The 12,368-nt window shown below is 51.0% G+C and overlaps 1 protein-coding gene across 1 annotated transcript; it reads right to left on the bottom strand.

Annotated features, from left to right (window-relative positions):
* Positions 1-3,402: 3,402 nt before the first annotated feature.
* Positions 3,403-4,731, bottom strand: Sox11 (SRY-box transcription factor 11). Its single transcript, XM_077791709.1, has one exon. The coding sequence runs from the start codon at positions 4,729-4,731 to the stop codon at positions 3,403-3,405; it is 1,329 nt and encodes a 442-aa protein (XP_077647835.1).
* Positions 4,732-12,368: the final 7,637 nt, after the last annotated feature.

Genomic DNA, 12,368 nt, shown 5'->3' with positions numbered 1-12,368 from the left:
CAGCCGCGGGAGGTCGCTGAGGCCCGAGCCCGGCGGGCGCGGAGGGGGAGGGGCTGCGCCAGGCGCAGGGCGGAGGGAGGGGAGGAGGGCCGGGCGCGGGGCCCCTTTGGCTCAGCAGCTCCGGTTACAGTGCGGACCCTTCCCTTAGGTCTCACCAAATCTCAACGAAACGGGAGGCCAGGTCTTGGTAAATCAATTCAGTAGATTAGAGCCGTCGTGATTTTGCACCGAGTTTCAATTAGCCACTGCAAACCTCCTCCATTGTAGGCGCCGCCGCTCGGGGAGCTGAGCTGGGTGGCTGGCGCGCTGGGCCCCAACGCGCCTCCCCGCCTACCTCCGCGCGGCCCCCAGGGAGAGGAGGTGAAGGCACCGAAGAGAGGCCGGGGCGCGCGTGCCCGGTACTCTTGCCAGCCAGGGCCTGTGCCAGGCTCCAGGACAGATCCGGGTGTGAAAAGGGGATGGGGTTGGGCTGGCCAGGCAAACGGTCCCCAGAGAGCAGGGAGCGCGCGCTCTGTGGATCGTGCCCGCTCCGCCGCCAACCTCGGAGCCCCGAGTCGGCCGTTCGGAGAAAACAATCAAGATGCGGAGCCACCTTTCTCGCCGGGGCCCGCAGGGAGCTGGTTCCCGGGCGGCCTAAGAGCCCGCCCACAGGGCAGGCGTGGTGAAGGCCCGGGGCGCGCGGGTGCGGCAGGCGTTTCCTCCCCGGGTTTGCTCTCTCGCTTCCTCCCACCCCACGGCCCAGTGGCTTCCCTCCCTACCAGGGGCTGGAGTCACCAGCACGGGTGTCCGTCCCCACGCGTCTGCAGAATCTGCAGCGGCATGCGCCCGAGCGCTCGCGGCGGCGGGGCAAGGAGAGCCAGAAATGGTACCGAAGCTCTGCCCTTTGGTCCCCTTACATTTAGCCGCTATCAAGTCCACACGGGCACTCAGGTCGCGGTTCGCGTCGCGCAGTGGCCGTGCTGCGTCCCTCCACCCAACCCGCCGCATCCTCGTTCGCCAGTCTCCCGCTCGCTTGCTATGTCTACCTCGCCGCGCCCTGAGGCCCCCAGGCGTCCTCCATCCTCAGCTCCCCCACAGCTCCATGGTTCCAGGGGAGAGGGGGGAGGCCGAAACTGACACCTTCTCCCCAACCTTCCCCCCTTTTCCTCATCGCAGCTAGAGATCAAGAACGGCGGCATTGTTCGCCACCAGCTTCACCTCTGCGCACACGCAAAGATGCAACGTAAAAAAAAAAAAAAAATTCAAAACTAGAAACAGTTGTCTCCACCCTCTGAAGGGGAGCGGAGAGGATCGGAGCACGCCGAAAGCTCGCTGCCCAAGGGCGGCCGTCACCGCGACGCACAACGGGTACGCAGACCCGCGCAGAGAACGTCCATCTCCTAGCCAGCGCCGGACCCAGACCCAAGGAGCTGGCAATCCCGTCCTCTCTAAAGGCGCCCCTCCGCGGCCAGCAGCTGAGCCTTCCGCGCAGCCCGCCTGCCTGCGGGGGTGGGTGGTAGAAGGGCTGGGAGGAGGGGAGGAGGTGAGAAAGGAAATGGTGGGGTGGGGGTGGGGACAAGGAAAGGGAAGGCAGAGAAAACTCTTCCCCTGTCTTGCACAACTAGCGGGAGGAAGAGGAAAAATTCTGCCTGCCAATTGAACACTCTTCAGCCTAACCACTCTAAATGTAAAAAAATCTCTTCTGCTACCCCTCATCCGCGCACACAACAGCCTCACCACCGAATGCGCTGCGACAACAGGACCTCCAGTTTGACTTTCATAGAGACTATGGGAGATGTGAATTTCTATCAGTTCCAGCTGATTTATTAAATTGTCAAGATACAGACTTCCAGCACAAAAAAAAAAAAAGAAAGAAAAAAACAGGCAATGATGTCGACAGTGCATTGAGTCTGCTTTGCCACCATTTGCTACAAAATATGCAGATGGTCTGTACTTTATTTAGATTATATTGCACAAAATGAGAAACTTTTTAAACTATGTGCCTTTTTTTCTTTTTTGCTAAAAATTGAGAATCCAGTTTCAAACCTTCCACCTGGGGCCCCACCACATAGCACAGCGTATGAGATACATAAACTCCTACCATAGTACAGTACATACAATCTTCAAACTAGGTAACAGCTCTGAGGTCTATATCGCCATTTTCAATAAATCTTTACCTACAAATATTGAACAAATCTCTACTATAGCTGTACAAAAAAAAATTTGCTTTTTTTTTTTTAACCACAAGGCCTTTAGATGCAAGGATTACTTTAAAATTTTAATCCTTTTTAAACCAGGACATAACGTACCAACATATTTGCATGCTTAAAAAAAATAGAAGAAAAAAGAAAAAAAATCAGGAAAAAAAGAAATCAAAAGGGAAGAAGTGCCTGAAAGTCTTACTGAAAAAACACAGCAAGAATGTTCCCTTTTCACTGTACAAAAATACGCCTGAAAATATATTAATTTTTAAAAAAGACTGAGGTCTGTTATGTATCAAAAATGTTTCAATACCTTTTGTACTGAGGTCTAGGCTGTCTGGTATTCAATCAAGGAGGTATAAGGGAACAAGTTACAAAAAAAAAAAAAGTTGGCAAGTAGAAATCACATTTGTAAAACCATAAACAATTTGATCTGAAAAGTAAACTCTGATCTTAAATCAGTTCACAGTTTTTTTTTTTTTGTAAGCGTTTGTACAGTCTGCATTTTTTCAAGCTCCCTGCAGTTTTATTAAGAATCGGATGCATAGAAGACATCAGTTTTCTCCCTCCAAAAAAATAAAATGAAATAAAAAGTTGCAATGGTCCCTTTTTTCTTTTTTCTTTTCTTTTTTTTTTGCTTTAAAAAAAAATCACCAGTTCTTTAAGATATCCTAAGGGGGAAAAATTTTCCACCAACTCCCTAGAGTAACAGTTGTGCTGCCAAAAGGGTCCTCTGCAGACGTCTTCCAGACTTCAAAGACCGACAAGCTTCAAACAGCGCCTTCCGGAGCGGGTCCTCCTTCCCCTCCCCCGCCCCGTCCCCTCCGCCTTTGTTGCAATCACGATTTTCAGGAAAAAGAAATAGTAATTACAAAAACACATTTTTTGGGAAAAAAATCACAACTCCAGACTAGGTATGCAACTACCTTGAGACACGATAAAAGAAGGGAGGGGAAACAAAAAAAAAGGAGAGGAAAAATATTTAAAAACTACTCAATTCACTTTAACTCCACCAAAATTTTCATCTTTTCCAATTTCTTTGCGTCACATCGTATCAATATCATCAGCATCTTCTTCTCTCCCCACCCTACCACCACCACCATCAAACACCACTAACACCATCATCATCATCATCATCATCATCATTATCCTGACCACCACGACTTCCTCCCAAGGAACCCTGCACCCGCCGAGAGAAAGAGCGAGAAGCCGGGCGCCCCTTTCAATACGTGAACACCAGGTCGGAGAAGTTCGCCTCCAGCCAGTCCCCCGCGATCATCTCGCTCAGCTCCGGCGTGCAGTAGTCGGGGAACTCGAAGTGGGAGCCCAGGCTGCCTTCGCTGAACGAATCCAAATCCTTATCCACAAGCGACAGGGACAGGTTCCCCGCCGCCGCGCCGCCCCCCAGCTGCTGCTCGCTGGCGCTGTGCGCGCTTTGGGAGAAATTCAAGCTCAGGTCGAACATCAGGTCGTCGGCGTCCTCGCCGCTGCTGCTGCTACTGCTGCTGCCGCTGCTGGACGAAGACGAAGTGGAGACGGAGCGCGCGGATGCGGGCGACAGCGCGGGCTGCGCGAGCGGCGGCGGGTGCTGCTTGGTGATGTTCTTGAAGCTGTAGTAGAGACGGCTGCCGCCCCCAGCGCCGGAGGTCGCGCCTGCCCTCACCTCGTCGTAGAGACTCGCGCCCTCGGGGGACTCGGCCGAGCTGCTCAGCGTAGGGCTGGCGGGCACTTTGGCGACGTTGTAGCGTCTCAGCAGCTGTGGCGGCTGTTGCCCGGGTGGCTGCAGGAGTTGCTGGTGCGGCGGCTCCTCGTCCTCCTCGTCCACCTCCTGCTTGATCCTCAGCTGCAGCTCGTCTTCGTCCTCGTCGTCTTCGTCGTCCTCATCTAGAAACACGCACTTGACCGTCTTGCCCGCGCCCGCACCGCCCGCGCCGCTCACGCGCAGGCTGCCCAGCACGTAGTCGTCGCCAGCGCTGCCGTAGTCCCCCGGCTGGGCCGCCTTGCCTGCTCCGGCCTTGGCGCCGGCGGCCGCGGGGGCCTTGAGCTTGCCGCATTTCTTGCTGGAGCCCTTGGAGGTCTTGGCGCCGCCCGCGCTGCCGCCCGCGCCACCGCCGCCGCCTCCCGCGGAGCTCTTCTCCGGGCTCTGGCTCGCGCTGGGCTTGGCCGAGGGGTCCATTTTGGGCTTTTTCCGGGGCCGGTACTTGTAGTCGGGGTAGTCGGCCATGTGCTTAAGCCGCAGCCGCTCCGCCTCCCGGATGAACGGGATCTTTTCGCTGTCCTTCAGCATTTTCCACCGTTTGCCCAGCCTCTTGGAGATCTCGGCGTTGTGCATGTCCGGAGACTGCTCCATGATCTTCCTGCGCTCGATCTTGGACCACACCATGAAAGCGTTCATCGGCCGCTTTATGTGGCCCGACGCCGTCTTGCACCAGTCCGGGTCGCTCTCATCCAGGGCCACCGGGCTGCAAGCCATGAATTCGCCCTCCTCTGTGTCCAGCGCCTCCCGGGGCAGGTTGCTTTCCGCTTCCAAGCTCTCCGCCTGCTGCACCATGATCCGCTGTGGAGCTGGGCGCTCAAACCCGGGCCACTCGGTCTCGTGCAGAGGTCCCCCTCCCCCTCCCACCCCTCCACCTTCCCGGGCAAGTTGCAAAGTCCTCGGCGCCCCGCGTCCGCGGCTCCCCCCCTCCCCCCCGTCCCCCCTTCCAGGCTGCACACAGCGGCTGCGGCGGCTTCGGCGGCGACGGCCGCCCGCTCGTTTGTAGCTGCGGCCGCGACCGGAGGGACAGTAGCGGTAGTGGCGGTGGCGGCGGCGGCGTTCGAGGCAGCCCGGGACCCCTCTCTCCTGCTTGTGGCTCCCGCCGCAAGCGCCGGACCCTAGACACTCCCAATCGCGCGCGCTCCTTCTGCAAAAAGTTGAGGGCTCTCTCTCAACTAGTTATCAGGGTGTCATATGGGTGACATCACTCCCCGGCCCAGCCAATGGTTGGGAGCCGGCTCCGCCCATCTTCCTTTATTAACTCCGTGACTCCACCCCCTTTACCCCGCCCTCAGGGCTGGTTTGCAAAGATGGGGGCGGTGGGGTAGGAGGAGGCATGTCTAGAAATATGTTATTTTTAAAAAATCCGCGTGTGTGCACAGATGCACCTCTCCCCGGGATGCTCGCGAGCGTCGCACCGCACCGCGGAGAGCAGGCGGGTCTGGGGCGAAACAGGGCGCGAACAGAGGGTCTGAGGAAAGGCCCAGTGCCCCTTTGTGCCCACTCCACCCAAGGCCCGAGAGGGCAAGCCCACTGGGCCACCTCGCTCCCCGCGTGCATTCGGGCACGCGCCCAGTCTGGACAGAGGGTGCCCAGCTCCCCCGTGTGAGCGCAGCTGCTCCCCGGAGCGCCCCAGGGGGCTGTGCTGCTCCGGGCGCCGCAGCCCGGAGCCCGCGCGAGAAAATCGCTGTGTCCCTGGCCGGCGGAAGGTGGCGCTTTAACACAACAACCTTCTCGTGGCACGTGGGCTCTCTTCTCTTTTTTCCCTTTCTCCCTTTTCTAAAGCAAAGAAATCAGTTTAAAGCCTGAGTCTGAATTCTCCCTCGCCGGTGCATTTTTTGACGTTATTGTTTTGTTTTGCCCTTCTTCTCCGTCTGTTTTCCCTCCCGGGAGTGTTTGGAGACGTCGCCGTGCGGGTTGGGCTGCGCCGCGCCCCCGCACGCCCCGCCCTGGGTGGAGGCCGGAGTAACGGTCTGCGGGTTTGGCCGTAGCCGGGTCCTCGCGTTCAGTCTGGCCTCTGGCAAGGCCGGTTCCGAAGTGGGTCCTGGGACCAGCAGGCTTCAGCAGCCCACCCCCCAGCCCCCTGCGTCACTTGTCAGGGTCTCGCTCTTCCCCCTTTCTCGCTCTCCTCCCCTCGCCGCTCCTCCGCCCCTCCCCCCGACTCCCTTTCTCCTTCCCAGCCCTCCTCTTCCTCTTTGTCCCTCCCCCTTCGTCGCTCACCAACGCCCTCCCCAGCAACCTCGTCCTGAAATCTTGCAGTCGGGAGCTAGCAAGTCTTCTGGGTCGCTTGCTGTTTTAGCTGAGCGACGAAAACCAAAGCTGAAATAAGGTGCACTCGAGTCTGAAGGCAGAACGTTTCTTGTGTGCGTGAAGCGGTGGAGAGGCTGGAAGGGCGGAGTGCGCGGGGTGGATGGTGTCGAGCAGCGCAATCCATGTTGCTAGGTTCCTTCAGAACCCGTTTTCCTTTGTGTTTACTTGGTCCCTCATGCCCATCTATGGCTATTCTCCAAGCAATTAAAAGGAAACCACCGCTTCCTATTGAATGTCTGGTCGTCCCTGTCTTCATCGTACCCCCAGCTTGGTGGTGGGGGTGGGGGTGGGGGGTGGCAACTTGGAGTAGTTCCTAACATTCTGCCCCTGCCTCCCTCCCAGTGGCTCAGGAGAGAAGTCGCTGCACAGGATGAGTAGAATCATCTAAACCTACTTCCTTCCAGGTGTGTCCTTGCAAACAACGCTGCATTTCTTAACTCACGAATTTTTTCTTTCTTTTTTGAGGATTTTAATAACATAAAATGGTACCATGTTTTCGCAGATCATTATTAAAAAAAAAAACCATCACTATGTTTTAAAAGCCTCTTGCGGCATTTATTCTAAAGAAAACTGCCCCCAATACTTGTAATATTCAAGCCAACTTAAATCTCGATAGTGTTGTTGTTTGTTTGTTTTTAAATTTTACTTTCTTTTTTCTTTCTTTCTTTCTTTTTCTTTTTTTCCGCCATTGGAACAGAAAGAATTTAGTCATTCATGCTGGGTGACCTGAAATGTGGAGATGTATAAAACCCAAGGCAGTGTGTGAAAATCCGTCTTCACTCCAGCAAAGCGGGCACTGCATCTTGTTTTACTCTTACCTCACACATTTCCTGGCTGCTGGGAAAGCAGCAGGAGGGAGGGGTGGAGCAAGCCGTGAATCTACCCTCCTCTCTCCCCCACCCCCCAGCACTGGCAAATCCACACTCCGGATAGAGTGCTTCAAGGATTTTAGCTGTGTTCTCTGCATCAGAGTACGAGGGCACCTACCATTTTAGACGCTGACAGAATGCATTTGAAAATGTGGCAAATTCCATAGCCGTTTGCTGCCTTCATTCTGCAGACGGAATCCTGTTGAGCTGTAGAAAGAGAACGATCTGAGGGCTGAGCAATAATGGGTTTTACTCTCATAGTGCCATGATCTTCTCTCTCATCCTCTAGTAGAAGCAAGTGAAAACTCTAGTCTTTCAAGTATGGAACACAATGTCTGTTCAGAGAAACGTGGGCTATTTGTTGAAGAGGATAAAGGCAAATAAGTTGGTTGTTTTTGCCGGGAGAATAGGGACTCAGAATGATAGGTGGAATGACTTGAAGGGGTTTGAGTAAACACAATGCCGGGTTAGGGGTGGAAAGCCGCTTTGCAGGTGCCTGAGGGGTCCTGGAGCAAATTCCCCCACCCCCAAAATAGGCAGCTTTAAGGCAGTCTTCACCAAAGATTAGCTAGGATGCTACTTTGTAACATGGACCCATCATATGTATTTAATATTATCCAGATTTAGCAAGGACTTGGAATAAGGAAAGAAAAAGAAAATCAAGTAACTAATCTGTATCTTTTGTTGTTGTTCAACAAAAGAAAAAAAAAGTTAAATCAGTATGATTTTCTTTAAGAGGAACATTTTTGAAAACTGCATGCTGCATACAGAAACAATGTTTAGTACTGCAGAACAGAGGCTTGCAACATCAGCAGGAGCCATTTAAAGGAATTTCAGGTTAACAAATAGAAAATGTGGCTTTCTTTAATAATTTTTTCCAGTACTGGGGATTGATCCCAAGGCCTCACACATGTTGAGCAAGTGCTCTACCACTGAGCTACATTCCCAGCCCATTTTACCTTGTTTTCAGATACGGTCTTGATAAATTGCCCAGGCTGCCCTGAAACTTGTGATCCTCTAGCTTCAACCTCCAGAGTGACTGGGATTACAGCTCTGTGCCATCAAGCCCAAAGAATAAGGTGATTCTTGAAGGTTTAATTTGTAAACTAAAAATGCTGAATGAATCAAGATTAGCCCATCAGTCATCTTTTCAGAGCCAATGTGCATACTTCTTTTTTATGTGTATATCTATATACATACCCACCAGAAGAGACGTAGCTTGTCTATTAACAATAACCATTGCTGGGTATATAATTAATGTTTGGAGTCTTAATAGTCACATTTGATTAAAACCACAAATGATTACATTCATATAGTTGTTATTATCTTTTCAGTGCATCTTCACAAATAACTACTAGCAGGGCTATTACATAAGAGAAGGTATTCTATAAACTCTCAACATTCTGATGACACTTGAGAATTAGTATGAAATTGTTTTTCTCTAAAGAAGAAACACTTGTTAAGAAAATAACATTCTAGAATTATCATGGAGCCAATACTTGACTTATTTAACTGAGCATGTGTTTTAGTCAGCTTTTTCACTGCTGTGACCAAAAGACCTGACCAGAACAACTCTAGAGGAGGAGAAGTTCATTTGGTGCTCATTGTTCTAGAGGTCTCAGTCCATGGAGAGCCAGCTGCATTGCTCTGGACCCCAGGTGAGGAAGAACATCAGGGAGAAGAACAGGGTGGAGGAAAGCAGCTCAGGGTGTGGTGGCCGAGAGAGACGAAGCTAGGTCTGCCAGGGACACCCCCAGGGACCACCTTCTCCAGTCACACCCCACCTGCCTACGGTCACAACCCAGCTAATCCCACCCGGGATTGATGCATTGATCAGCTCATAACCAACCATTTCACCTCTGAACCTTCCTGCACCTTCGCACACAAGAGCTTTAGGGATGACTCATCTTAGCCGCCACAGCACTGTTGTAAAAGCCTCACAGCCCCTTCCATTTCCCAGTCTTTGAAAGGAGGCCAGGCAGTAGGACCTTGTTCTCCTTCTCTTTAACTGTTCTTGGACTCCTCTGCTTTAGCTGCCTGGATTGACTTCCACGTCAGTCTGGGAGCAGCTCTGAACACCTTCTGTCTGCTAGACTTCCCTACTGAATGGAAGCTGAACTCGCCCTACACACACACACACACAGACATACACAGTCTCTAAGCTTTTCTTTCCTAACTTGGGAAACCCTGTCACAACGCACATAGATAAAAATAAAAGTGAGGGTGCATTCTCGACTCTTCACCTCACACACACACTGAAACACTGAGTTCTCCATAATATCTTTGTTTTAGAAGGTTTCTCTTGTTCTGTGTGGTCTGACCTGTGCCTGACTCTGAACATGTGTGGCTCCCTCTTCCCACTGCACTTTAGGGCTTCTAAGTACCTGGAACAGTCTCTCCAGCTGTGTGCACAGGCCCCTCATGGCATCCGGACAGGTGTGCTGAGAGGGGGCTGTGGAGGACCCTGTTGAAGGTGGTGTGTCCTTCACTGGCCCACACACATGCTGACCCACAGTGTCGCCCTGATTTCCTCAGGACACACTTCAATGGCTGAAATAACCTCATTGATTTTTTCAGGCACTTATTCTCTGAATCACTTCACTCGAGATTGTGATCCACTCCAGCAACAGCTGCAGATTGGTCCTGCAAGGGGCCGCGCCCTGAACTTCCTGATTCCATGACTTATTTGATAAGACACATGTTCGCGTCACGGCCCAGGACTCACACCACACACATGCAGAGCCGCCTCCAAGTGTCGCCTGTAGTCTCCCCTCATGGTCCACAGTTCAGGCTCTTCCCTTTCACTCCATGTCTGTAAGTATTTGTCAACAACCCCACTGAACTGCCCTGATAATGAGGCACCCCTGACACATGCAAACACTGCTTGGGTGAGATAAGACTTTGACACATTCTACCCAGAACTAAAATTCCTGGCTTCAATATCTTTTTGTTGTTGTTATTGTTGTTGGTTCTTATTATGTGTCCCTCACTTTTTAATTAATAATAATCACAGAATTCCACAAATTTGCTGCCTGCAAAATTCATGTCTTGTCTTTTTTATTATTCATTATGTATTATGTGAGATACATAGATACATAGTGTTGTTTGTAAATGGACTTTTTAAAGAGCAGTTTTAGGTCCCCATTACTTATGTCTGCCACCCCAAGGGCACATTGGCTATGATTTAGTGAATGACATGGACACTTCATAACACCAAGGGTCGATAGTTCAGGATGGAGTTGGCCTTTTCTTTTCTTTTTGTGCTGCGGATCAAACCCAGGGCCTTGCATCCACCTAGGTATGTGCTTCAGTGCTACGTTTGTCCCTGGCGCGAGGGCTCCCGGGACATTGTATGTGGTCTGTACACCTCATTGTATCTTGTCTCCATCACTGCAATGTCCCCTAAAGCTCTTCCATTGCTCTAAGCCTCCTTGTGCTCCACCCGCTCTTCCTTCCTTCCTCTAGCCCTTAGCCACCATGGATCCCTCTACTGTCTCTATAGTTATTCACAATGTCAAATATTGGAACCAGAGAGTCTGTTCCAACTGGCTTCTCTACTTAGCAATCTACATTTACGCTTCCTCCAGGGGGCTTTGTATATTTAAAGTGCTTGTGTGTTTGATCACTGAATAATGACCTGTTGTCTGTTGCCCAGGTTACCCATCTAACCACTGGAGGAGATCTCCATCCCTTCCAAGATTTGACATTATGACTGAATCTGCATAAGCCCCCCGGTACGGGTTTGTGCAGATGTCAGTGTTCAGCTCATTTGAGTGAGTTCCAAGGACTGCTGTATTGCACAGACCAAGTTGGTTGATCCATGAGAAGCCTCCAAAGTGGCTGTGACATCACACTTTCCCAGCAGCACTGAGTAGAAGTTCCTGTTGCTCCAAAGGATCGCCACTGTTTGGTGTTATCACTGTTTTGGATTCCAGCCATTCAGACAGGTGTGCTGTGAGTCTTTTAATTGCTTTATTATATACTTTCCTAAGAAATATGGTGTGGAACATTTTTCCAAATGCTTTCTTTCTGTCTGTATATCTTCTCTGACCACGTATTTGTTAAAGTCTTTGGTCTGTTTTTTAATTGCGTTGTTTGTATGCTTATTGTTGAGCTTTAAGAGTTCTTTGCATATGTTGGAAAACAATCCTTATAACTCATGTCTTTGCAGACATTTCCCCCCAGACTGTGACTCATCTTCTCATTGTCTTCATAGTGTCTTTGGACAAGGTATTTAATATCTCTTCAGGCTCAATTTTCTCATCTATAAAACAGGATAATAGTCTACCACCTGGAATTGTTATGATGATCATAACATATGAAGGGCTTGGAACTATGCTATGCAGAAGATTCGCGTGTTGTTTTTATTTTAATTCTTCTCAAATCTCAAAACTCTTCCCCTAACAGACCAAGGGAGACATGTGTGGTATTCAAAGTGTGATTGTGAATGTGTATGTGTGTGCCTGCGATGTGACATAAAAAGGAATGGAGAGTCAATTTTGAAGGCAGGATTTAAAATTCAGCAGTCCAACTCCTTCATTGTGGTGATTGTGTTAGTCCCTTGTTAGCTCGGGAGAGCATGGTATCTGCATCTGTGAGGGTGTCACTGCTGCTGGTGAAGATCAAGAGGGGACGCAGAGGGCAGAAGCTATGGGCAGGAGATTCCGTGGCTTCCCGGTGGAGGCACCTAGACAGCCAGCTCAGGACGGTGAAGTCCCTGCTTCCTGAGGTGCAGCTTCCCCTCTCTCCCTGGCTCCCTCTTGGTGGCAGGAGGAGGACTCCTAACAATGCCTCCTTCTCCTTAAGCCTTGGAGCGGTGGCTACTCTAGGTTTCCGCCTGGTGTGGTTAGTAGTTAGGTGGATAAGCTAGGTTCCTCCTCTTGGAGTGGGAGCGTCTATGCGGTGCCTGTCCCTTCTCTGTATGTGGACGGTAGGGCCATTGGTTTCAGAGCTTCATTCCTGCATCACTTACATCATCAGTCACCTCTCTACTCAGTCTTTCTTTCGTTCCTGAACTCAGGTGTCTATAGTGTTTCCATGTCAATGGCTGGGTTTCCCTCTGTCTCTCATCTTTGTATATTCCCAATATCTAAGTTTTTGTGAGTATTTTAGCCATGAAACATTTTATTTCTGTTGCCCTGAGGGTATAGGTGGAGCTATGTGAAACAGAAATAATTACTAAATTCTAAATAATCACCGCATGAGCCAGAAGGGAGTGACCAGTCCAAGGCACGGTGTGCACACCTCTCCTGA

The sequence above is a fragment of the Urocitellus parryii genome, chromosome 12, assembly GCF_045843805.1.
Source record: "Urocitellus parryii isolate mUroPar1 chromosome 12, mUroPar1.hap1, whole genome shotgun sequence".
Lineage (NCBI taxonomy): Eukaryota > Metazoa > Chordata > Mammalia > Rodentia > Sciuridae > Urocitellus > Urocitellus parryii.
This window is presented reverse-complemented; position numbering and strand designations above follow the sequence as displayed.

Bases quoted from the DNA above. Each gene is read 5' to 3' on its own strand.
- Sox11 (XM_077791709.1), bottom strand. From the start codon at position 4,731: ATGGTGCAGCAGGCGGAGAGCTTGGAAGCGGAAAGCAACCTGCCCCGG.